General features: G+C 39.4%; 1 protein-coding gene across 10 annotated transcripts in view; it reads right to left on the bottom strand.

Moving 5' to 3' along the window:
- CADPS2 (calcium dependent secretion activator 2) overlaps window positions 1-27,565 on the bottom strand; it is a 528,014-nt gene that overhangs the window by 382,072 nt on the left and 118,377 nt on the right. For 9 of the 10 annotated variants that reach the window (XM_059396490.1, XM_059396492.1, XM_059396491.1 and 6 more), the window contains exon 2: window positions 18,878-18,991. The exons of the other annotated variant lie outside the window; for it this stretch is intronic. In XM_059396490.1, coding sequence (XP_059252473.1) covers window positions 18,878-18,991 — 114 coding nt within the window. The remainder of the gene's footprint in view (window positions 1-18,877; window positions 18,992-27,565) is intronic. 10 annotated transcript variants of the gene reach the window in all.

Below are 27,565 nucleotides of genomic sequence, written 5' to 3'. Positions count from 1 at the left end.
GCCACTTGTGAAACCTGTTTATATCTATGCATGGGTTTATTTATGACCTATGATGGCAGTATTAATAGTGAGGGAAGGTAAATAAGCCATCTCTAATTACAACCACTTGTCCCTGGTAGGGCAAATCTCATGCCCTTTCTCCCCTTCTACATAATCTTGGCTGTTCTTGATCCCTTGCCTTTTCCATATAACTTTCAGTATCAGTTTATCAGTAATCTAAGTAATGTAAGACAAAGCACAATCCTGTTGGAGGTTGTAATTCCAATGATTTCCTCATTACACTGAGGTTAACTGACAAGTCAGGACATCAAATCTTCCCACTCAGAAACAGGTCGTGTATGTTCAGTAATGTTTCATAGTATTTCTCCCCTGGGGCCTTACAGTCAGCTTTATACCTAACAGGCACTTTGTTTTAATGCTTTTGAGAATTATTTTTTCTTACTGCCATCTTCTCCTAGGCTACTTAATAAAGTGCGACAGGTCTCTGTATGTCTGTCTAGTTTTCATCCAGCAGTCTTGAAGTTGTTAGTTTTAGTAGTTTCTCAATAGCTCATCCTGAAATGGTCTAGGTGGAAAATTTAGCAGCCACCACTCTGGATAGTTTACCTTTACAAGTTTATCTTTCCCATTTGAAGTGGCTAGAAGTACATTATGTTAAGGGAGGATAGTAAGGGAGAGTAGCCTTGTCTTATTCCTGATTTTCTTTTGAAAACTTCAAGTCTTCATCATTAGCTAGGTCACTTTTTATAAATTTCTGATATTCAAGAACCTTCTTTGTAGTGGCCATTTTAATCCTGGATATTTTTACCTTGAGCACATATTGAACTGTATTAATATTATTTGTTATGTTAATATAATCACGATCTTTCTATCCCAATGATATCAGTAGTTCTAATATTGACTCATTCACACACACACAATATAACATACTTCATGATACACAGCACTGAAATTTATTTACTAATATTCTATTAAGGATTTTTGTATCCATGTAAAAAGACTGATATTTAGTTTTCTGTTCTTATATTTTCCAAATTTGGTTTGTACAAAGGTATACTAGCTTTATCAGAAAAACATTTCTTCTAACTTCCAGAATACTTAACAATAAGAATTTATTTTTCCTTGAAGGTTTGGTAAAACTATTTGAGCCCAGTGTCTTGGTACCACAGACATCACTTCACTATCGTAATAACAGATCATTCAGGTTTTCTATTTCTTCTTGAGTCCATTTTTCCAAATAGTCGCTTCATATAAGTTTCCAAATTTGTTGGCATAGAACTGTTCAAAGTAGTCAAAACCCAATTTAACTATAACTGTACTATTTGTGCTTATCTAGCTGTTATTTTTTTTTTTTAAGATTTTATTTGTTTTTTGACAGACAGAGATCACAAGTAGGCAGAGAGGCAGGCAGAGAGAGAGAGAGGAGGAAGCAGGCTCCCTGCTGAGCAGAGAGCCAGATGCAGGGCTTGCTCCCAGGACCCCAGGACCCCAGGATCATGACCCAAGCCGAAGGCAGAGGCTTTAACGCCCTGAGCCACCCAGGCGCCCCTATCTAGTTGTTCTTATTCATACATTTGTTTTTCATTTATCTTGGTAACATTCGTCTCACAAGACTACTATAACTAGACTTTAGTGTTAGTTTTACTATTTTCATCATGTTTACTACTTTCAAGTTTATTCTTTGTGGCTATTATCTAAAGAATTAAACACCCAGACACAGCACTACAGCAATTACTTCAGGCAACGGTATATTCAGCAAAGACACAGTAGAGATAGAAAAGTAAAAGTTAAAGGCTTACGGAAAACAAAACAAAACAAAACCCCCAAAGCTTTGGTTTTAGTGTTTCCAAGATGCTCTCCAGTCCATGGCAGATGTTCTGACTCAGACCTGTGAACCTAAACACTCTCATTACAAGGCTGATGTTAACACTACGAATTTACTAATTGGGTGGTGGAAGAACCCATCTTCACTTTGAGAATGCCACTGAAGACACTGCTTCCTTCTTAGCGATAATGAAGGCCTCTCAGCAGGTTTTGAGATTCTTGAGCTCTTCCATTATATATAAGGCCTTTTTACCTGCATATACCCTTTACCCCCCAGTACTAAATAGCATGGGTGTCCTCTCCAGTGACAGGGCATTAACCTTTTGCAAACAAACACTCTTGGACTGTCCACTGTTACTAGTTAGGATTAATTAAGCTTTATAATTCTGCCTCCTGGAGAAGGTTTCTCTCCTCACAGCCAAACTGGTGGGGTTCAGAACCTGAGCTCATGGACAAGGAGCATGAATCCAGATTTGGCTCGTCTACAAGGCACACAGGAATCCTTTGCCCTGCAATTAAGGATCAGCAGATGTTCTTCTGCCTCTACCTAAAAGACGTGAAAAGATTATTTCACAGGAAAACACCAGCCCTATTCTAGGCCTGTGTACCAGGGCCACCTGTGTGGCCCGCCTGCAGTTCAAACTGAGCGCATGCTCCTTTGAGTAAGGTGCAGAGTGTAAATACAGACCTGCCCCTAATACAGAGATGCTTTCCCATGGACAAAGCCAGTCACCCTCATCTGCCACGGTCAAAAAACTCTCCTTGGTATAAGGCTTAAAACTTTCACACAATCTGTGAGGGAAGGAAAGCAAGTTCAACAACTATAAAACTGAACAGTACGCCAATTCCAAAGTAAAACCCCAAATTGTCCACTCTTAGTAATGTACCACTGAAGCTTAAAGATCCCTGTGACCCTAACAGAAACATGAACAACATGATTGTGTTCCCCCAGATTTTACGAAGGGCTGTATCTTTCATACACATTTCAACATGAAAAATTACATTTTTCTTCAAAAGTTTACAATAAACACATTTGGAGCAAATCTGAAGTACTGTGAATCTATTTAGAGCCACTCCATGCTGAAGAAAATGTTTAGTTTCTACATGGTATGTGAACATGCTTTTCATTCTACTAAGAAACCTTTAAATTTTGTCAATCTAACACAGGTGTTCTGATTTTTTTTATATACCAACAAAATTTGCCACTTACGGTAAATTTATAATGAACAAAAATGACAAAACAAAGATTATTTTATAGTGCAAGTTATCTTTTCTAATATTAACTGTTCTGTACATTTAATATTTTTGAATTCAGACTATGACAGATTCCCAGCTTATTTTCATGTCTGGCGTTATCTATCACATTTTTATCACTTGGCATTAATTTTCCAAATAGCTTGTCAAGAACCCAATTAGGAAGTTTTCTCCTCTTCTCAGTTTGGTCCCACCAAACAAGCAAAATAGGACGGATATTTAGTAGCGATGCCTAAATAGTCTGGCAGCTTCAAAAAATGTGTAAATTGAAGGTACAAAAACATTTTTCTTTTAGAGAGCACACGCACGGGGAGGGTACGAGGCAGAAGGAGACCGAGTCTTATGGGGCAGGAGACCAAGTCTTATGGGGCAGAAGGAGACAGAGTCTTTAAGCAGGCTCCGCTCCCAGCATGGAGCCTGACAGTGGGGCTCCATCTAATGACCCCAAGATCACGACCTGAGCCTAAATCCAGAGTCCCCATGCTTCACCAACAGAGCTATCCGGTCATCCTAATGGTACAAAGACATTAAAAAAAAAAAAAAAAGGCAAATAAAATAACCCAGATTCTTGTAGATAAGTTTTAATGTTTAAGTGAAAACATAAAATGGGTGAGACCATATAAAATTTTCTACACAAATTATAAACAACATAACAAAGAAGTGGCAGAGACTTTTTTCTCCCAATGAGACTACAAATTGGCTTACAGATAATATTTAGATTTTGCATGTGGAAGTTATCTTATAAATGAAAAAGTGATTAATCTTCATACCCTAAAATTAATAGCAATAATGAAGTAGCTTTAAAATAAGGAGTAAACAACACTCTGCTATAGAAAATCTTATAGAACACTTAGCAACTGAAATCTTACTATCTTTTAGTTCAAGGACCTTAAATTTAACAATGCACCCTGGAAAGAACCATTTTATTCACATAGTAAAAGACTGGGCAGAAAATAATGAAATACTACTTCTCTCTAGTATATTCCACATTTTCTGATACACACTTAAGGTTTACTAAGGTAGAAACTGAGTAGCTTATGTGACAGTCACTGTGCAATTTGATCATGACCTCTTCATCTGACAACAACAGCAACTTTCATTTTCCATGTTCTCCATTATATTCCCACATATCTGTAAATCTTCTGACATAGAAAAATCATGTGCAGATAAGGGAAGAGGAAAAAAGGGAGAGAGACGTGGAAGGAGGCTGTAGAGAGGAGGAAGGTCACAGGACAGAAGTCCCACAGGACAGGTCATGCTCTCTGGATAGAGGAACGTGGCAAGAGCCAACAGGGCATATAATGAAAGGCAAGATGCACAGATTACCCTCACCAACTCCTGTTTCTCTCCACATTGAGGACTAGTCAAGTAGTCAAGAGGCAATTTAGTGAAATGAGGTGCTATGACTTGAAGGCTTCGGTCCCACCAAATTCCCAAGTTGAAATCCTAGCACCCAATGTGATGGTATCAGGAGGTGGGGCCTTTGGAAGATACTTAAGTCCTGAGTGTAGAGCCCTCAAGAATGAGATGAGTGCTCTTTATAAAGACTCCATGGTAGCTCCCGGGCCCCCTGACTCGGCTCCACAGCAAGAAAGCACCATCCATGAACCGGGAAGTAGTTCCTTGCAAGCCACCCCTCTGAATCTGCCAGAACCGTATCTTGGACTTCTCAGTCTACACGACTTTGAGAAATAAGTTTCTGCTGTTGTAAGTCGCCTAGTGGATGGTGTTTTAGTCCGTTCAAGCTGCGAGAACAAGACAAAGATAAAAACTGTCAACGAAGTGATCAAACACGCAAGCATTACAACACGACACTGAAAAGAATGAGAAAACAGTATGGAGCAGAGAAGAGCAAAAAGAACCACAGACTACCAGTCAGAGACAATGCGGGGAGCCAAGCACCTGGACTGTCCGTGAGTTCCATAGAGCAGTCAATAGAGGCTAATTAAGTCCTTTCTCAAACAGAATTCCGTCAGGAATCTAAAATCAGGGTGCATTTGATCTTGCTTTTACCTACAACATGCTGCATTTACGATAACCACTTGCCACTTACTGTTTCAATAGTAAAACCATCCTAAGTGTAATAACTTTGAAGAGATTTAAAAAAACAAAAAACAAAACAAACAAACAAAAAAACCAGCCCCAGCCCTAGCCAAGATGCAAATCTCTCTCTGTTCTAAGGACTCAGCCTCCTTTGCATACTGGGTGATAGCAATGGGCAAACCAGGATCTGTGTGTGTGGGTGGAGGCGGGGCCAGCAGTCATTCCAGGGGCTGGTGTGGGGTGGGGGGGGGGCGGTAGAATATACAGAGAACTCTTTAAAGGCAGCGGAGGAAGTGGGGGGGGGAGGGGAGGAAGGAGGAAGAATGGCAAGGGAGTGAAACAGAGAAGCACCAAATACAACTGAGGTGTGCAGCTCTGGGAAGCCAGCAGGGACGTCTCCCAAACACAGCCCTTCCTCCCCGCTCCCTAGCTTGCTCAAATCATCTACTTTCTCCATGCTGCAAGGAAATCAGGGGCACCAAGATCACACTACCCCTCATCACTCTCAGTGCCCAACCAACTCTCAGTGCCCAACAGAGTGAAGCCAATTTTAAAAACAAAGGCTCCCAATCAGAAAGAGGGAGGGAAGCTCCCTTCCTTTTCTCCCCGACATGCATGGAAGAGAGGTGAAGTCTATTTTAATGCCTTACCCCTTGAAGGACCCTTCCTAATCCACCTACAATGATCACAGCTTTAACACCTATCCCTGCTATTCCAGATGTGCATATAACCTTATAAAAAAAGTAGAAGGTAGGGGAATTTAATTCCCATCCTGGTCTATGTGACATAGAAACCTGCAGAACAGAGAAAACTAGTTAAGCTAAAACCCCAGCAGTATATGAAAGACTAAACATAATCCAAGCTGACTGGGGTGGGGGGGGGGGGATCGCAGAAGTAGGAAATCGTCACTTACTTTTCATCAAAATCATGTAGCGATTAAAGGCCACTGGGGAAGGAAATATTTCCTCTGCAACTATTTGTTGTAATTAAAAAAATGAAAACACGAGCATACCATCTCAAAATGGAAAAAACTTACTGAAAAGGGAAGGTTCCTACAATAGAGAACTACAATTACTAAAATGTTTCCTAAACATTATGTTTGAATTCAGCAGTTCACAATTTTCCCCTAATCCTGGAGCACAGGCAGGGCTACTCCAAATCCACATGATCAAGGGACACCGAAATGTTGCTTGAATAGAAATAAAACAAATCAGAGGGTCATGCTGAGGGTGTCCTGCCAAATGAGTCCGTGTTAACTGTTTTAGAGACAATAAATGTGTGCCACAGTGAAAACACCATCTCATTGAATTAAGGAATTTAAGCATATTAACTCGATTTGGAAGAACATGCCAGACATTTGGAAACAAAATTAGGAATGCATACAGAATGTTTTGGTTGTTTTTTAAGATTATTTATTTGACAGAGAGAGAGTGCAAGTAGGCAGAGTAGCAGGCAGAGGGAGAGGGAGAAGCAGGCTCTCTGCAGAGCAGGGAGCCCAATGTGGGGCTCCATCCCAGGACCCTGGGATCATGATCTGAGCTGAAGGCAGCCGCTTAACCAACTGAGCCACCCAGGTGCCCCACATACAGAATTAATGCTGTTAAAATCATAGATGCTTACATAGACCTTGACATTAAGTGTAAGGTATTATAAAAGTACGTATCACCATCGCATGAAGAACCTTTGGGCTCTTCTACTTTGTCCTCTAAATGATCTCTCATCCTGTTCTTAAAAGTGAACCATGTTTGATTCTTGCTCAATAATTAGATGTTCCTAAGATTACTGCCACACGAATAGCAAGTAGAATTATTTCAACTTTAAATACTATTAGGTGTATCCATAGGAAGCTCTTTTTTAGCACATCAAAATCTTTTTTAGTTGGTTCTTCAACTGAAAAGTTACCTTTTGAAATGCATTATGCGCCACACGCTGTAGCAAATGAACATGCTTCATCTAATTTTCACAGCTTCATAAGAAATCCACAGAATGTCAACTTCCACGGACATAAGATTTTCATGTCGAGATAGGTGCCGACACATTCCAATCTTCCTGGGTTTGCTCCATAGAGAAGGGAGAACTTTAGAAGAACCATGTGGTTTCAGGCATCCCTACTCCATGCTAGTGAAGTGGGCCAGGATGATTTTCATCATCAACCACTCTTGCATCCCTCTTTCCCGACAGACTGGACTCTTTGAGGTCAAAAGACCTTGACTTATTCATCTTTTAATTCCAGGGCTTAAGACAGTACCTGATTAGCACTTCAATAAATGTTTATTAGATGAGCTGTTTAATTCAACATTGATTACCTAGTGTCTAAATGTTCAGGAGCATATAAACCATGATTTCCTGCTCTGAAAGAGCTTTTAATTAGGAAACAATACACATGATAATATGAATTAAGTGCTGAACTGGGCAAAAAAAAAAAAAAAAAAAAAAAGGCCAGGTACTTTGGGAAAGCAATGCTCCAGGTAATAATAATGCTCACATTTAGCACTGCGCTTAGCGATTTAAATTCATTAATTGGTTTAATCATCAATAATCCTGGGAGGTAGATGCATTTATCACTATTTTACAGATGAAGAAAATGAAGTAGCAGGGTTCAGTTCCAGAAGTCACATAGATAAAAGGTATTAAATCTGCAATTCCAACACAGAAACAAAACACCATTTTCTCTGCCTGCTATTACCCCTTGTGCTTTAAACTATTTCCTCTGTGATGAAGCCTTCAAAATTCCTCTAAGTCAGATTTCTAACCATTTTGGTAACAGGAACCTTCTGGCACTCTGGCAAAGCCTCTGAATACCCCCCCTACCCCGCCCTGAATAATGTTTTTAAGAACAAATTCATAGGATTACAAAGGAAAGATGTTTTACTGAAATACAATTATGATAATATTTTAAGAATGTGTACCACAGCAATTTATGTGCATCTTTAATAACTCATTAACAAGATGTACTAAGGGATTTAAAAGTACTATAATTTCAGTGTAGTTCATGGGCTTCCCCAAGGTAACTGCCATCAAATATGTGATATGAAAATAAACAAGTTTTGAATCCCTGAATTCTACCTCTGAAATGCTGCACTGTATGTTAACTAGAATTTAAATAAAAAAAAAGAAAATACATGTATTTTGATAGGGGGTAAAACCACAGATATGGCTAGTACTACTGTACTGTGTTGAATACATTTATTAAATAAATGCTAAATTTCAATTAGCGGTTAGTGAAAATAAAGGTGTAATATTTTCCCATCTGCACTCAGATTCCCTGAGTTCTTTTCTTTTCTTTTTTTAAAGATTTTATTTATTTATTTGATAGAGATCACAAGTAGGCAGAGAGGAGGCAGAGAGAGGGAGAAGCAGGCTCCCTGCTGAGCAGAGAGACCGATGTGGGCTCAATCCCAGGACCCTGAGATCATGACCTGAGCCGAAGGCAGAAGCTTAACCTACTGAGCCACCCAGGCACACCCCCTGAGTTCTATCCAGAATAAGAACCACAACTGTAAATTACAACTAATCAGTTTCTCTCTGAAATCATCTCTTTTGGCATTCTTCATGGTCCTTCCTCTCATCACAGCCAGGAATGTTGGGAATGTGTCTTTAGCCTCAAAAGCTAGTACTTTAGAGCAAGGTAGAAGCTAAGCAACTGGAGGGCACCTACACAGCCCCTCAAACACAGTGGAAGGTCGAAGGATTACGGGATAAATGCTAATCACTTTCTTTATTATCCCTTTGGCTAATAGCAAGTACTTCCCAAGCAGCTTCATTTTTTTTTCCCAAATAGCTGTCCTTTATCAAGACAACACATGTTATTTCACCAGCTCAACTACTTAAATAAAACTCCCATCAAATACCTAGATTTGTATGTAAAAGAATGCTCTTCCCAGTGATCTTCTGAAAATAAGATTTTTCCATCCTAGAGGTACCTTCAACTGACAAAATAGTTTCTTCAACTGTGAAGTACAGAAGAGTAGGGACTATGTCTATGGTGAGTTTTGGGGGTCCCAAATGAAAACAGGCCTTTCCATAAGCACTCTGAAAACAAAGGTTAAAAAAAAAAAAAAAAAGAAAACAAACAAAGGTAATATACCAAAATGTACTAAGAGATGATCAATGACTATCTTAGCCAACAGCATATTTTATTGCATATTTTACCTGTTTAATACCTTATGCTTTAAGAACTTTTTTCTGATCTTTTTTTTAGGACTATAGGAGAGAAAAATTTAGACATATTAAGGTGAGACCAGCACCCACTTGGACTAGGCTAACAAGGGTACATATGATTCTTCTCAAAATCTCAGCCCTGAAACCACTGAACAGACAAGAAGCTTTAAAAATAGAAGCTCAATGCAAAAGACTCTACTGAGCAAACCTGGCAGAAGATAAGCAAAGGAAACACTTCTGAATTAGGACTGATGTACAAAGTCGTGACACTTTCAGGGTCGAAAAGCCTCAGGGAAACCATTTACCCCTGAAAACATTTAGAAATTGAAAAATGTTTCAGGAATCAAAGAAATTAACTATAAAATCAGAAAGAAATTTAAAAAATCCATGTAAGATACAGCTTGCCTCATGAGGTAGATCAAAGAATGATGGTTTTTCAAAGAAATGTTACTCTTAAGATAACAAAGTAACAGGAATGAAACTAAGTTCTCAAAGAAAGACACCTAAAGAGCTTTTCCCTTATTAATGAAGGACTATACTTATAAATGTGACCTGCAACTCAACAGCTCACCCATAAGAAAGCTGCCACAGGGTGACCATACAGATTCTCTAAACACTAACATGGTATTTTTTTCCAGAAGAAGATATGGCTTCCTGACTTGGATTTTATCTAAAGAACCAAGAGTGCCTGATAGCAGGATAGACCAAGATAGGTCTAAATTCTTCCTGAATCATGATGTCAAGTTGAAGTGTAACAAGACTGTGGCACCACTCAAAAAGAAGCATGTGAGGGGCGCCTGGGTGGCTCAATGTAACCCATTGAGCCTCTGCCTTTGGCTCAGGTCATGATCCCAGGGTCCTGGGATCCAGCCCCGCATCAGGCTCTCTTCTCAGCAGGGAGAATGCCTTCTCCTCTCTCTCTGCTTGCCTCTCTGACTACTTGTAATCTCTGTCAAATAAACAAATATCTTAAAAAAAGAAGCAGCACCTGAGATATGACAAAGGCCTTCCCTTGCAGTGCAGTAACCCAGCCAGGAGAACGTGAATACTGGGTCTGGGGACTAGAGGAAGCTGAACTGAGTAAGCCACATGTGCTTCTGTTCCTTGTGGCTACCTGGCTTGGGTTAAATTTCCAAATCCCTGGCCAAACTGGAACATTGCACTAGATCTACTAACCTGCGGCTAGTCTAAGATATGCCATCCTTATATGAGAATGCAGATAGAGAAGACTAATGGTTAAAGAGAGAAAGGTAGAACCATGCCCTCTGCCACAAATATGTCATGTAAGCCTGAAAAACTCAATCACCAATTCTTCTAAAAATATGTGAAAAGGAAGAAAATGCTCTAAGTGACTTCCTCGGCTGCTTTCAACCAACAAAATCCTACTACCTATGGACTACGCCTTCCTCACCACAAAACGGAAGCCATCAAGAAGGCAGGCAAGGCTACAAAATGCATTGACAGGCAGCATACAGCAAGCTCCCTGAAACAGAAATAGGAATCTCAGACATGAAAACATTTCCCAGATTCTTACAAAATGCTTAATTGAAAATGCCATCCTTAGAATTTAAGAAAATGTGATGTGAAATAAAACCACTAATATCAAAAATAACAAACACAATGTGATCTGCAGAGCTCAATGCAAATTTAAAACCTCACTTCTCATTACTGGTTCCTGGGATTTCATCTATGAATGTGCTGACCTTTTTTTACACCCTCCTGTCACAGGCTGCCAATCTTGGTTTACTCAGCATTCATCAATTCACTATGAAAAAATAGGCCTTTTCCATGGCATTATTTCAAATTTTAAAGGATTCTGACAGGTCAAACATCCCTTGGAATATGAAAAGTAAATCTTTCTATCCCAAAGTAAAATGATACAGAAATTTTCATCAAAATATTTAAATGCAGACCTGCTCAGCCTCTCTCCCTCAAGCTGGCACACACAAGACAAAATAACATTCAAGTAGTGCCTATTAATTCTAAAAGAATGACTACATAAAGCAAAAACGAAAATGCATTAAAAGGTTCTCCGTTTTCACAAACCAAACAACTGCACTTTTTTTAATTAACTGATAATTTTATTAAGGTTAACACAAGGTAGCAGGGGATAGAGATCAAGGTCAGAGACTAATCTCTATCCTCCAAATATATGCCAGTCATCCCATTGATCTCGGTTTCCAAGGCTCTCATTCTACACCGTATGTCACTGTCACCTGGACCAGCACAGTAGGTGACCCTTGAGGTGAGCTCTTTTAAGTAAGCTCTACACCCAATCTGGGGCTTGAACTCATAACCATGAGATTACTATTCATGGTTACTGAGTAGTATTGATTGACCACTGACTACTGAATGAGCCAGTCAGGCACCCCTGCACTTATTTTTATAATGTCAGGGAAAGACAGTAGGTAAAAGGAAGGATACCAAAGTGATTGCTGGTCCTAGGAAGCTGGAACAGATATCCCAATTTCCAGCCACGCTTTGTTCTTTTCATCTTCAAGATGTGAGAGTACACAAGACAAAGAAGGGAAAAGTGCCAAGACACAAACTACCTCTCAGAAACTCATGCAATTAGAGACAGTTTGAGATCTTCTTCCCCCTTCAGCAGATGAAGAAACAGGTCCACAGCTATGACATGAATTATACCAACCATTAGTTATCTCATCCCAGAGCTCCTAATCCAAGAAGGGTAGTAGCTGGAAGGGTGGAAACATGGGAGGAAAGCGTGCTCACAAATCGTTCGTGAACAAGAACATCCAAAGCAGACAAATGGATGCAGTCCTATTTGGGATGTGAATGCGTCTTTCATTCCACCAGAATAGGAAATGCTGCATTGTGGGTAAGGAAATGTGCAAAAGAAGTAACCACAGGGGCGCCTGGGTGGCTCAGTGGTTTAAGCCTCTGCCTTCAGCTCAGGTCATGATCTCAGGTTCCTGGGATCGAGCCCCACATCGGGCTCTCTGCTCAGCAGCGAGTCTGCTTCCCCCTCTCTCTCTGCCTGCCTCTCTGTCTACTTGTGATCTCTATCAAATAAATAAATAAATAAATAAAAATCTTTAAAAAAAAAAAGAAGTAACCACAGCATAACAAAGTCTCTTGGTCTATAACAAACACTTATAAATTAGTGTATTTTTTTTTTAAGATATTTGAGAGAGACCAAGAGATTAAGCCAGTGTAGGGAGAGAATCCCAAGCAGACTCCCCACTGAGCAAAGAGCCTCATGCAAGGCTGGATATCATGACCCTGGGATCATGATCTGAGCTGAAACCAAGAGTCGGATGCTTAACCAACGGAGCCACCCAGGTGCCCCTATAAATCAATGTTTAAAAGAAGAATATTCAAATGGAAAAATGGACAGCTCATTCATAAAGAAACAAGAATGACCAATATATAGTGCTATAACTTCCCAAAAGCAGGAACAAGTGAACCAAATAGTTGGGATTTATTTTATGTTTTAATACTGTTTTTTAGCACCAGCTTTAGGATAGCAAGTTTTCCTCCTTATTAATTCCCTAACATAAGTATGTGTTAATTCTCTTTAAAACTGTTCTTTAATAAGGTAGAAACCTTCTGAATCCCAGAATTTAAAAATTTATTTTAAGTATGTAATAAAAGGGCCTAAATAAGAGTTCGAAATATTTTAGGATTCAATTTTTCATTTTTTTTTTAAAGATTTTATTTATTTATTTGACAGAGAGGGAAATCACAAGTAGGCGGAGAGTCAGGCAGAGAGAGAGAGAGAGAGAGAGGGAGAAGCAGGCTCCCGCTGAGCAAAGAGCCTGATGCGGGGCTTGATCCCAGGACACTGAGATCATGACCTGAGCCGAAGGCAGCGGCCCAATCCACCGAGCCACCCAGGCGCCCCTCAATTTTTCATTTTATATGAAAATTTGAGAAACACTGAAAACATTTTTAATTTCAATTTAATTTAGTCTTAAGACTCATTCTGTCTTATTAGCACAAGAAAATCTGAATAGCAAATGGTGATGGTGGGGGTGTGACTAATGACAATATACTTTTGGCAGCTTTTAAAATGCTAAACACCCCTATAATCCTCATCTGTTCTTCAAAACCAGAAGAATATAAACCAGTGGAATAAGAAAATCACACCCTTTCTCAGAAATTGTGAACAAAGCCAACCCCACCACCACCACCAGCAGCGAAAAAACTTTTAACTTTGTTATGCTGAAAGCTACTATTAAGCAATTGTATATTCTTTTGGAAATCTCTGAGAAAGGCCATTTACTTTCCTACATGTCCGTTATAAATCACACTGTCATTGTTTATATTTGGATGAAGCCCACTTGATTTTTGTGGAATGAGCCGGTACCTGATGGCAAGAACAAGTTAGAGAGTATTAGGTTGCAGTAAGACCTACGTTTCCCCATTTCCAGAATCAGCTCAAGTTTCCTATATTGAAAACTTGTAAAATTAATGCCCACTTTATGCTTTCCTCCCAATAGCAAGTTATTTATAGGGGATAAAACACACATACACACACACACACACACACACACACACACACACACACAAACACTTGGAAGGAAAAATATTTCAATTAAAAAAGAAAGTGCAGCAGAATCTAACAACCAACCATTAGCAACCATAAAATAACCAAGATTATTACTGTTAACTTTTATTAAGTAGATATGTGTACTACCTGCCCTTTCTTCTTTTCCTGTTCTGGTCCCTCAGTACCACTGTGGTTGCCTTGTTAGGTGATTTACATGCTTGGGTCCATTTTTTTTTTTCCTATTATTCTTAACTTTATGGGAACAAAGACTGGTGATATTTCACCAAAAACAGACTTATGTTTAGTACACCACAGGCTGATATTATAGCCAAACTTTATATATCTTACCAAAATGCATGTGATAAAAATTATGTTGTCAAAAAAAATCATTACCTTCACCACACATAGAGCATTCTGCATAGTATTCATGATAAATATTAAAACAAAGACACATGAATGCACCCCTAAGAGGGCACCACATAATCCCAAAATCTAATCCTCTCATGATCTACTTGAAAGATGATCTCTTAATGAATGCACCTTGAAGAAATGCTTTAGGTCAAATAACATGGAGGAAAACTGTATTTTAAGTGTTATAATTAAGATCCCAAGTGTAAAGGAACCAAGAGGTAATCCGAAGTTATAACCAATAAAATACACACCAGTAACTCTTTATTGTCTTTAGAAACTAGACATTCAACCAAGCTGGAAAAGACATCATAAAATCACTAAACGGCATTTATGAAACTAAAAAACAAACAAAAAATCAGTAGTCTACAGACTTTGGGAGAACTTGAGAATATGAATATGTATTGTTGTGTCAGTAATACACACTTACCAGGATTTTTCATGTCTACCATTACAGTTAGAAATGGCCATCACAGCTAAAGGCTACAAAACCTAATAAAAGAGAAAACTACTACTGATAAGATTAGTAGTAGTTGAAAACAGTTGTATAAAAGCAAACAAAATATCCCTGAAAAAAAATAGACCTCAAAGGATGTAAGAAGCCAAAAAAGATCACAGAACCATAGGCTACTAAGTTAGAGAGAACACAAAAGCTCAACCATGCTTCTGAAATGTTTCACTCTTTGAAGAAACAAACCATGAATGAGAACAGTTACGATCAAAACAAATACCATACATTTACAAACAATACCTTTAGAAAAAGAGTTGTGGGGGAAAATAAACAACCAAATAAACAATTTCCACATAGAGAAATAAGTGCAACAGGCCTCAATCACTTAGTCAACAAATATCTGCTGAATGCATTATTGTGCTACACACCAGGGATACAATAACCGCCAGGACAAAAACAGCTCCTTCGGAGAACACCTCTGCCAGCAGTTGTAAGATCTAGTTCAACGTGTTTCTCAAAATAGGGTGAGTCGAAGTCATCCAGATCCAACTTCAAAATTCAGATGCTCTATCCTCAGGAATTGTGACTCAGTAAGCCTTGGGTGGAACCCAAGAATCTACTTTTCAGAAGCTTTAGTGGAAAGAGAAATTTTAGCTCTATTAATTAACTGTACAGATTTTAGTACTCTTGTTTTAGAGATGAAATAGACAAATCTGTTTAAAGGGTTTATTCTAAAGAATGAAATCTTTTTCAGCATGCTTGGCACATACTACCTGACACAGGTGTATTCAAAAAGGCAACTGTGAAACAGCTCCATGAGAATGAGTCTGAAATGTACACTCATATTTAACTCAGATGCTTCCTCAATATATAGAAGCAGACAAGTCATTTAACATCTGTGAGCATTAGTTTCTGTCTCTATAATTTGCGAGTAATACTTGAACTCTTTACCCGGAGATGCTGGAGGAAAAAACTTGGGTATTTTTATTAGGCTGTTGAGAGAGACTACCAGCACTGTTAGTCATAGCGAAGTATACAAAACTGTAATCCTAATATAAAGGGAAAAGTCTTATAAGGAAGAAAATTGAGATGCAAAAAAATAAATAAATAAATACCATATTTATAAAAAAAAAATGTCCTTATTCAAGAGTTTAAGTACCAACTGTGTACCACCTAGAAAGTAACTTCCAAATTCAACTAGAAGTATAACCCCATAAACACATTATTGATATTACTAATCTTAATACTGCTTTGAGGGTACCACAAAGACAAGGTAGACATAGTCTCAGAAATAAACACTGGCCAGAAAGACTAGATCACCCAGTCCAACCACCTCTTTAGTTCTTACAACTCTTTCTGTAACAATCCCAACCCATAATCCTCTAATTCCACTGGTGAGAAACCTACCAATTGTACAACAATCTGAGGAGCTTTGATAAGTACAGATTCTGAATTTCTGATTCACTAAGTCCAGGAGAGAGTTTCAGGACCTGTTGGGGCAATAGGCTTTCCAACTGATCGTGGAGTGAAGCCAGAATCTGGCCTCCAGGGACGCTGCCCTCACCAACCAATTCTGCATTTGGACAGTGCAACAAAACTCTGATGGTGGATTGCAAACATCCCACTTTAGTGGCCATATTAGTCCTACTTTTTATTGTAGTTTCCAAAAACACAACTTAATCCATCTCCAGATTAAACATCTATTCCTTCAAATAACCTATATATGATATGTTCCAAACCAGATTAACCCTGAGTTTGTCTTTTTTTTTAAGATTTTTATTTATTTATTTGACAGAGATCACAAGCAGGCAGAGAGAGAAGGAGGGGAAACAGGCTCTCTTCCGAGCAGAAAGCCCGATGTGGGGCTCGATCCCAGGACCCTGGGATTATGACCTGAGCTAAAGGCAGAGGTTTTAACCCACTGAACCACCCAGGTGCCCCTGTCCACATTTTTATATATGGCCCCCAGAAGAGAACACAATCCTCATGTAGAATACAGTGGAGATGCTCTTTCTTCTAATTAAAGTTAGAATCTTTTCATCCACATGGATTAAGTGTGCCTTTTGCGAACATATGGCCATGTCACATTATGCGTTTAATGATTTTGTTTTGTTTGTTTTGTTCTTTTAAGAGAGGAGTGAGCAAGCCAGAGCAGGGGTTAGAGGGTGAAGAGAGGGAGAGAATCTTCCATCCAAGTACTAACCAGGCCCGATCCTGCTTAGCTTTAGAGATCAGACGAGATCGGGCGCATTCAGGGCGGTATGCCCGTAGACGAGAGGGAGAGAATCTTAAGTAGGCTCCAGTGCCCAGTGTGGAGCCTGATGCAGGGCTTGATCTTGTGACCGTGAGATCATGACCTGAGCCAAAAATCCAGAGTTGGAAACTTAACCAACTGAACCACCCAAGTGCCCTACATTAAGTCATTTAATAAGCATATTAAAAAATAGTTTGGAATATATTTTGAAATAATTTTATATTTAGACAGATATATTACTGGCAGATATATTACTGCAAACTCCCACACGTTCCCCTCACCCAGTTTCAGTTTTCCTAACTGAAACATGCCCAGGGTCCCTAATACATTTACCCGAGCCAAAAATGAGCTTTTTAATTTTTTAAATTACATATTTTTTTTTTTTTTTTACACAAATTACTTTCCTCAACCCCATTTCCTTCTTCCTGAACACAGACATTGAGCTTTTCTTTCATTACATGACACTAGGATAGGCCCTCATATTTCATCTTGTAAGATTCAAGGCAAGATTTCACCTTGGAAGACTGACTAAAGATGAAATGAAATGTCCTATACTTAAGAATCTTTAAGGGGCGCCTGTGGCTCAGTGGGTTAAAGCCTCTGCCTACGGCTCAGGTCCTGATACCAGGGTCCTGCAATTGGGCCCTGCATGGGGCTCTCTGCTCAGCAGGGAGCCTGCTTCCTCCTCTCTCTCTGCCTGCTTCTCCGCCTACTTGTGATCTCAGTCTCTCAAATAAATAAATAAAATGTTTAAGGTCCTATACTTCAGGGATTTCGAGTCAGGATCCGGTTAGACAGCATCACTTCTGTCGTGAGACTCATGCCATTCACATAACTGGTAAGCAAGACTTCTCTGCTTTCATACAATTCAACGGGCCAACTCTTGGCGTAATGTAAAGCCCTCTTGGGTTGCACGAAGTAACTTCTAAGGCATATCATCAATCAGTTACAAATCCAACCAATTATCTGTATATACAGTTATTCTCCATGCAAAGATATTCCCTGTGTCAGGGAATATCTGACCTACAGCATTCTCCACATTTTCTTTTTATGAGTCGAATAGGTTTGCCTGTTCTGGTTCTACAGGTAAAGATTTAGACTGTCCACCCTATACAAAGGAATGCATTCCCCCCATGGCTCTGAGACACTTAGGATAAAAAGGTAATTTTCTACATTTAACACCCACTGGCAACTCACTGAAGCAGTGAATGACCACGTGTGGACACTGGTGCTCATAGAGAATCTATGGGGAATTCCTGACGAATCACAAACTAAAACCACAGCAAACAGCAAGGTGGTATTGATAGTATTCCTCCAGGAAGAAAAGAGAATTCAGTTTATCCTACTGAAATTAGCACTCGTCTTAATTACAAGCCTTGCAGAACAAAATGGCACAAGATAGCAATTTACTATTGAAATCCTGATTAAGAAGGATAATTCAGACACGTTGACCCAACGACAGCTATACTCAGCTGTATCCATCACTGCCAGAAGATTTTTTTCTGAACACTTTACTTCTCCTCAAAAAATGTCAATAACTTCCCATTCTGTTTATCTCTGGAAACCAGGTCGTGGAATTAGAGTTTGTAAATTGCAAAATAAAACTGACAATGCTTTCAGGAAGGCTGCAAACTCATTGCCTTCCTATCATACTAGTGAGTTCCTTAAAATGGGAAAGACACTTTTATTTTATTTTATTTTTTTTTTTTAAAGATTTTTTTTTTTTTTATTTGTTGATTTGACAGACAGAGATCACAAGCAGACAGAGAGGCAGGCAGAGAGAGAGGGAAGCAGGATCCCTGCTGAGCAGAGAGCCCGATGCGGGACTCGATCCCAGGACCCTGAGATCATGACCTGAGCCGAAGGCAGCGGCTTAACCCACTGAGCCACCCAGGCGCCCGGGAAAGACACTTTTAAAAAAACGTTTAAAAAGCATCATAATGTCAAAAACAAAACTCTTTAAACTTACCTCATAGTAACTCCGAACTGCATTGCAAAATGCTTCATCGGCCACGATTTGGGTCTCTCCGTTGAGGAAGGCCTGGAACCTTTCTTTCAGTAACTGCAATTGTTGCTTGTTAAGCTGTAAGAAAAAAAAGGGAATTAGCCAAAACATTAACAAATCAGAGAAATGCCATGATTCTTAAAGATTATGATTGCTTAAAGCTCACTTAACACCTAGAACCAGATTTATGGTAAAGAAAAAAAAAAAGCTAAAAAGCTACTTGTACTATGGCTCAATTTTAAAAGGTTTCCAATTCACTTCTTATACTCTGGAATCCTAATATTGCAAGGCAATATAAATTTCTACAGATGGGAGTTCCTGTGTTTACTGCCCCAGTCTCTTTATAGAAGCAGGTACACATCTAAAATTCGGAAGAGGAATGAACTGTTGTGCAAAGTCGCCAACTGTCCTGAACAGAAGAGCCAAAAGGACAAATATCCTGGGAGATGAGTGAACAACAGCTGCCTTAGATGAAGGAAAATAGGAAGAAAGAGCACAGAGGGCCCTGAGAAAGAATCCTCTGGAAAGAACACCTTTTGAACCCAAAGTCTGGGTTCCATGCGCATTCCTCAATGCTCGAGGTGAGGCAGAGAACTGATGAGACAAATCCTGAGAACAGAGAGGCCACAGGCAGACAGGGAAGGAATATTTAAGCACACCAAAGGAAGAGCTGTACAAGAGGGGAGGGGAGTTCGAGTGCACAACCAGATTTCCTCACCCTAGATCTGAGAGCCATCACTATTACTGAAGGTGGGTGGGACATGAATCGTGAGTTACCAACCATGTCCTCTGGTCACCAGCAACAAGCAGTGTCGGCTACTTAATCTGTAGGGCTTGGTGCAATGTGAGAATGAGGAGCCCCATGTTAAAAAAATTAAGAATTTGAGATGGTAGGAACAGAGCCTTACACCAAGCATAGGTCCTTCTAAGCATGGAGCCCTTGCAACTGTCCCTGAAGTCAGCCCTGACCATGGGCGCAGACTTCAGCAGAGGTGGGCCACAGGAGGTCGGGCACCAGTTTAAAATGCTCAACTGTGAGAGCACAGTGTTGCCGATAAAACAACACAATCCCAAGATACCATAAGGAACAGGGAAGGAGTGATCTTTCCATTTAATTTGATTGTCCTCCCACTACTGAAGAACTCAGTCCAGTTCTGGATTCTACAGAGAGAAACGTGAAGCATTTGGAAATATGCTGGGGAGAAAATGGTGAAAAGATCCAGAAGGAAGATGAACTGGTAGGATTTGGCTTCAAAATGAAGGCTGATGTGACCTCCGTTTAAATCTGTTCAGAAGACTTATTAAAATGCCATTCAAATAGGAGAGACAAGAGCTTTCAAAAAAAAAAAAAAAGAGCCCCCCCTTTTTTTTGTTTGTAGAGAAACTGTTGCTGGTAGTAACAGACCAGTAGAGAACTGCCCTACTGTACCCCAGAGTAAGAAACCTCTTCCCCTGCACAGTGAAGGGAAAAGACCACTCTGTGTAAGGTCATTGCCTTCATTTTTGGGAAGCTAAACCAAGCTCAAGAGCAGAGCCATCACCGTTATATTACACTTTCTGCTTCTGTGGATACGGAGAGCATCGAAGCAGGAACCTCGTGTGTGTGTGTGTACTGGCAAGGTCAATTAAGTCCCCAACTTCAGCTAAGCATGCTCAGGAAAGGACCAGATGGAAACAGGACAGCAGTGGCTGAGAGCAAGACAGCTGAGAACGGTTTAGCTGCCAAGCCCAGGAGCTGCTAGGAAGGGCTTCAATTTGCAAACCACGTGTCCAGGTAACATAATGGACATGGAAAAATGTAGAAATAATGGATTGGAGGGGATCTTACTAAGCCTTTGCCCCATCTCTGTCATTTGATTAAAACAAAAAATATAAATAGCTTTCAAAACCTGAAAACTTCCATTTTCTTTCATCAGATGCATTCTGTTCTTTACAGTGTTTGTTTCACCAATGAGTTACTTTTTGAGGATTATGGCACGGGAAATTCATGAATGCCAATCAAGGAAAGAAGATCTGCGCAAACCATTTTCTTGGAAACGCCAACAATGTTAGTATAGTTCAAAAATGTGCCAGACTTCAATACTTTTATGAACAATTACTGCAGTTACATTTAAGACCTAAAATGTCAGCCAATATTATAGTGATAGAAGTCAATCAGTAAGTACTTTTAAAGGAGAGACATCTGTATTTCCACAGAAGATTGGGAGGGAAAACATTAAATTTTAAATCTAGCTACAGGGATAGCCATTTAGAATGCAGAGTTCCCTGAATTCTATTTGCATTATGAAAATAAACCATATTATACATCAACAGAGAGACTAATGGAATAGATCCAAGAATTAGATCCAAATGCACTCAGAAACGTACTAGTAAATATCTTTATAGCACCTCAAGTCAGTAGTAAAAGATGGCCTATTTAATCAATGGTGTTAAAGTAACTGGGTAACCAAGCAGAAAAAAATTAAATTGTATGACACATGACAACATGTGTTACATTAAACAGTATGACATTAACAGTATGACACATACTGTTACATTAAAAGTTTTTAATTCACTGGAACGATAAAGATGAAACCATAAAGGTACATGATAAACATAAAAGTTCTCCTTTTAACGCTAGTATGTGAAACACCTTTCTAACTGAACCCAAATCTCCAAGTCATAAATTTAAACATTAAAAAAAAAAATCGTTCATGGAAGAAATATCATAGGCAAAATCATTAGAAAAAGACCAATGAGGAAAAAACATAGGTGTCTAACTTCCATCTTTAAGAGCTAATTTCCAAACATAGATCCCAGAAACTATTAGGTATCTGACCAATAAGTCAATAGAAAAACGGACAAAGTGGATATATTTAAGCTAGGATAGCATGCCTAACTTCATTCATAGTAAGTAAAATGAAAATTAAATCTGCATAACAGAGGAAGGATTCTGGGAAGATGATGGAGTAGAGAGCACCAGAAATCTCTCTCGTACCTAGACTACAACTGCATTGGCAGTTTCTGCCTAATGTAAATATTTTGGAATTCTGGAGTGTACTGAAGGCTTGCAACTTACAAGTAAAGGTTTAAATGTAAACTGCAGGAAATTTTGGCCAATTTTAGCTCCTAGCACAGTAGCAGCTAGTCATCTCCCAGTCCTAAGCTCAGTGGCAGAAAAAAAGGAAAAAAAAAAAAAAGCTAACAGCCCAAATTTTCATAGATAGAGGGCTAATAAATGCTACATTCAAATACTGGCAATACTATTAGCTCCATAAAAAGAACAAACAGGTTCCCTTATGTATGGATATGAAAGCATCTTCAAAATACCTATGGGGAGGGAAGTTAGTTATAGAACACTGGGTAAAAATAAGCCACCACTCCCATAGAAAGGGGGCAAAACAGAACACGTATGTGAATTTGTTTCCATATGCAGAGGCAAGCTATGGAAGAAGGATGGCTGTGCGCACTGGACAGATGGAAAATAAGTGAAAGATTTTCCAACCTATTCTGCTATATTCATTTTAGAATTTTAAATCACAGGCTTCACGAAAATTTTCATTTCAATTTAAAATAAGCTATGATAGTCACTTTGCAAATCTTTTAACTCAGAAAAATTATGATCCATTGCATGAAGGTTAGATCTGATCATCCTGCAGGGAGACTGGACAACAGATGAACTGACTTTTCAAGTCTCCTTTCAAGTAGAAGATGTGAACTTGACAGTGCCCCACTTTTTTTTTTTTTTAAACATTTCAAGGTTGATAAGATCTTTGATATTCAGACTGATTTTAGTATATGACTAATCCTGTTTAATATCCTAATCAACGCAGTAATCTTTACAAAATCCCTATGAAGTCCTCTCTCAGCCTTTCTTTGAGCCTATTAAAACCGACACACTTTCATTACCTCACAATAAAGCCTGTACTCATTTTCAAGAATTGAAACCTGTTGCCCCTATGACTTGCCCACAATCTGAGTTCTAACACCAAGACAAAACATTATTTTCCTTCTTGCACAAAGCAGTTCAGAACCTGGAAGACAGGGGGTGGCTTGTTGGTGAGTCTTCTCCTTCCCAGGATGAACTCTGCCAGTTCCCCAACATACCAATGGTACTCTCTAATTTGTTCATAAATTAGGCATTCAACTGTTAAGTAAAACTTAGTTATATCTAAGTACAAAAAAGCACACTGAAAGCTGTAACATACAAATGAAACCCATTACAATAGGGATATCCCTCGTCAAATGTGCTGGGTAGACCCGTCCTGAGTCTCTGAAGATAGGGTGGCCAACACAGACAAGTGGGAGGGCCACTTCCCACATTCCAAGAACTATTAATTCACACCAAAAACAAATGAACTCTTCTTGGCAGTCACATCAACTGACTCCCATCGTCCTTATCAACAAAAATTTCTAAAACATTCTTATATGTTTCATTAAGCCACATTTCATCTTGCTGGAGTTGGTCTATTGTTCCAGTTGATTAATATTTTGGTAGAATTCGAGTTCCTTCACCTAATGACCCAGAACTCTCCTAGCTTTATGTCCACTGACTTAACATATTATCCACAGGTCTTTGTCCAGGTCATTGGAAGAAACTTTCAGTTCAGATTAAGAAACAGGAAACCTCTAATTGCATGGATTCATCCAGTTGGACGCAATTAACATTCTTTGGGGCAGTTAACTTGATCATGATTTATCCTGTATTTTTGTTTTCCCCATATACTGTCTCTACCCTAGTATGTTTACCGATGAATGCATAACATTTTTCAAATACAGAGAAAATTTTAGACTGATTTTTTTTTTAAGATTTTATTTATTTATTTGAGAGACAGAGATTACAAGTAGGCAGAGAGAGAGGAAGGGAAGCAGGCTCTCCGCTGAGCAGAGAGTCCAACGCAGGGCTCTCTCTTCCAGAACCCCGAGATCATGACCTGGGCGGAAGGCGAGGCTTAACCCACTGAGCCACCCAGGTGCCCCAAATACAGAGAAAATTTTAGTGTGGAAATTATCCAATGGGAATTTTTAGAGAGCTTTTTATATGCAACTAAAATGCAGAAACTTGAACATAAATATCCTTGCAAATATCTAAATACAGCCAAGAGATTAGACTTATAAACAAACACTTTGAATACTGACAGTGAAAGCTAAAATTTGGTGAATCTTGGCTGGCAGGGATCAGTTATGAATAATAACTGCCACAGGAAAAACACTTAATTTTCAAAGTTCAGAGATGTTTTAGGTTTCTTAGGTGTTTGTGTGTTCAAGTTAGATTCTAGCCTTTTCATTCTAAGTCACAATCAACTAAAGACTTATGTCAGTATCGTGACTAGCAGGACACCAGCCACTTAGGATAGTCGGGAACTCAGGAACCCAGCAAGCACTGCTGTGCGAAGCCTGCCCTGACCCATGCTCCCTCATCCCAAGTCTTCACACTTGTGGTGGGGGCTGTGTGACACCCCAGGAAGTAAAGCTGATCACAGCAGCCCCAGCAGAGTGGCAGGGGACTAGAATGTATGGGACCTTCAGGGTTGGAGGGTGGGTGATGGTGTGTGCGTATACCTCAAAGATACTGACAAATGGTTTTCAAGGAATTAAAAGGCCTTACTCCAGGGCACGGATGGTCTCTGAAATCTACAAGCATAGCTTTGATGCCTGCTCATGAGATAGAGTAAAAGATATTAATAGGGAAAGATTCAAGTACAGGTGTTATTTTCATCTTCCCTCCTTAACACTCCATCAAAAAGATCTATACAAAACCATCGGGGCAAAATAATCAGTACCTTCCATGTTTCCAAACCAACAAACTTCTCCAACTGCCCTTCAGAACAGAACAACAAAGGAGTTGTGACCATGTCTCCTACATTATAAATCCTGTGGGAGGTGTTGCTCTTAGTAGTTACCTACCCAGGTAACTTTTCTTGCACTTTTCTGTAACCAGGTAACTGGGATACACTTATCTAAGACTACAAGTAATAGTCTTACTTGGTATTTCCAAGTTAGGGCCTAGGAGACAAAAGCAGTGTGACTTGCAGGAAACCCTAAAAGGTAGCTGAAATCCAACACTTTTAACTCTCTCCTCTTCTACTAGCTGGAATTTGAGGAGTTTGGTGGACCACTCAGGTTGCCCCATAAAGATGGGGTAAGATAGAGCCTGATGTCCTTTCCAATGCGGAGCAGCCATTGTAACCCTAGACCACTACACCCCCCACCATTTCCTTTAATAAAAGAAGAAATAAACTTATGCAAACATCACTCTTAATTGGAGCCTATTACTGACCGAACCAAATCCTAATGCATACAAATCCCAATGAGGTACCCAACCAAGATAAAAATGCCATTGGTTACTACCATCCCTTGCTGGTAAGGCTACCTTAATTCTGAGATAAGGCATTCATTCCATAAGTTACTTTATATGAAAAACTCCTGATCCAGTAAACTTGCCCCAATGAACAGTGAACACCACGGTTTAAGTGCCTGAGGCAGAGTAAAAATTATTCTGGCAGACAGAATTCTATTGTCCTACAGTACTGAAAGTGGGGATGAAAAAGTCCCAAATTTCCAAGTACTCCTTAAACATTTTATAATGAAAATATATACTGTGATGAGTACAGAACAAAATGCCAACATCATGAACAATTGGGCTCCAGGCTAGGCTTACTCAGCCACTAAGTGAGCTACTTCTATCCATCTTTTCAATGGCCTCCTAGTCCAATTCAAGCCTCAGCAAGATTACATGCCATTATGTGATTGGTGGGTGGGAGAGGAAACCTGCTGGTGAATACTGCAACTAGGAATGTTCAATCCATTAATTCTATCAATTTCCTTGCTACATTGTACTAAACACATTCCACCCACGTCCATTAAATCTTCCTTGGTCTGCTACAGATTGTTGATCCTCATTTTATAAATGAAGGAATTAAGCTCCAAGAAGTTAGGCACCTTACTTCACTTCACATCTGGTAAGAGCCAGGGAAAGATTCTAAACCAGAATCCTGATCCAAAGCCTATATTCTTTCTACTCACCATACTATGCTGGTTCCCTCATGGTCACTGCCCCAGCCACACCCCAGTAAGAGGGGTTTTGCCACCATCTGATGTGTCATAGATGGCTTGTATATTTTGCTTTTTACATATCCCCCCTAGAATAAAATCTGCATCAGGGTAAGAACACGATTTCTAGCTCATAAAATATGCTCAGTTTTTTAAAGGATGAAAAAGTGAACAAAGGACAAAGGCCAGTTGCTATGAAACTATTCCTCAGTAGTACAGCCACGACTTCCGCTCATACTCACCGACCCCCACGAAAAAGTTGGTCTAGCATGCAATTATAAAACCTCAAGACTACCTCAGTCCACCACAATGTATCAGCAAACAGCTATCAGAGGTGTTCACCGGTTCATTAACAAGATTAGAAGTGACAAATGGGGCAGTAATGAAGAATACTGCCTCTGGTGTCAGACCACCTTTGTCAGTTTCCAGGATCCCCCCAACAATTTGTAGGGTCTTCGGGTCACTTAACCTCCATGTCTCCATTTCTTATCTAAACAGTGATGATAGTAATAACATACAATTTAATAAGGCTGTTGTCAGTAAGATAATGGGGGGAAAGTGCTTAACGCATTAAATGCTTTAACTGCTATTTTAGTAATACACTGTGAAACAAAAAAAATGATTTCCAAAATTGCAGAAGTCAAAGACAAAAACCAATCTTAAGATGGATGCAGATGGACAATTAATGAGAGACTGCCCAGAGCTATTCTGTCCAGTGCACAACCATGCCTGATCACCAAGCCCTTGAAACGTGGCTAGTCCAAGGTGACATGTGCTCAAAGTCTAACATACCAAATTTCAAATACTCAGTACAGTAATATGCAGCATCTCACTAATACTTATGTATTGGCTATATATTGAAAAACATTTTGTATATATAGGGTAAGTTATTAAAATGACTTTCTTCAGTTTTATAAAGGGCCCCTAGAAAATGTCATATTACTTACATGGCTCACATTTTATTTCAATTGGCTGGCAGTGGCATCGAGCAATGCGTGTGGTGATCAAACAGCCACTGAAGGCAGATGAACAGAGCCACGCTACATCCCACCCAACAGGTGTGGCCTCACTCACAGCAGTAAGACCCACAGTCTACAGCTTGTAGCCAAGTCCTGTGGTAGGGATGACTGAGGAGAAACTGAGCAAGAACTGAAAGGCAATACCTAAGTATTTATCAAATGTTTTCCATTGCCAGAGAGTGAAGTGGGTATTCTTAGTCTCACGTTATGGAGGAGAAAACAGGCTTAGAGGTTAAGATACAAAACCAGTTAGGTCATAGGACCCAGATCCTACCCTAGCCATCTTCAACCCAAGGTCATGATTTTTACCCTATCACTACCTGCTGTCTATGCCACTGGCATGATCTTATTTGACAGTCTTCATTCGGTTTCATCTTACAAAAGACAATCTGGTCTAGTGCGGAGCCATTATCCAGTAAGACTGTTTCATGTTCTGAAAGCGAAGACAAGTTGAGAGCAAACTGGCAAATCTTGCCATTATCCTCCAACAACCTGCATTAAACCCACCTTATTCATTCCAGCATCCACCTCACCCACTACTCGGATGGAGATGGACCTGTGAATGCTTTTAATGGTCCCAACTAATAAGCTCATCAAAAAC

Source organism: Mustela nigripes, chromosome 4 (assembly GCF_022355385.1).
Source record: "Mustela nigripes isolate SB6536 chromosome 4, MUSNIG.SB6536, whole genome shotgun sequence".
Lineage (NCBI taxonomy): Eukaryota > Metazoa > Chordata > Mammalia > Carnivora > Mustelidae > Mustela > Mustela nigripes.
This window is presented reverse-complemented; position numbering and strand designations above follow the sequence as displayed.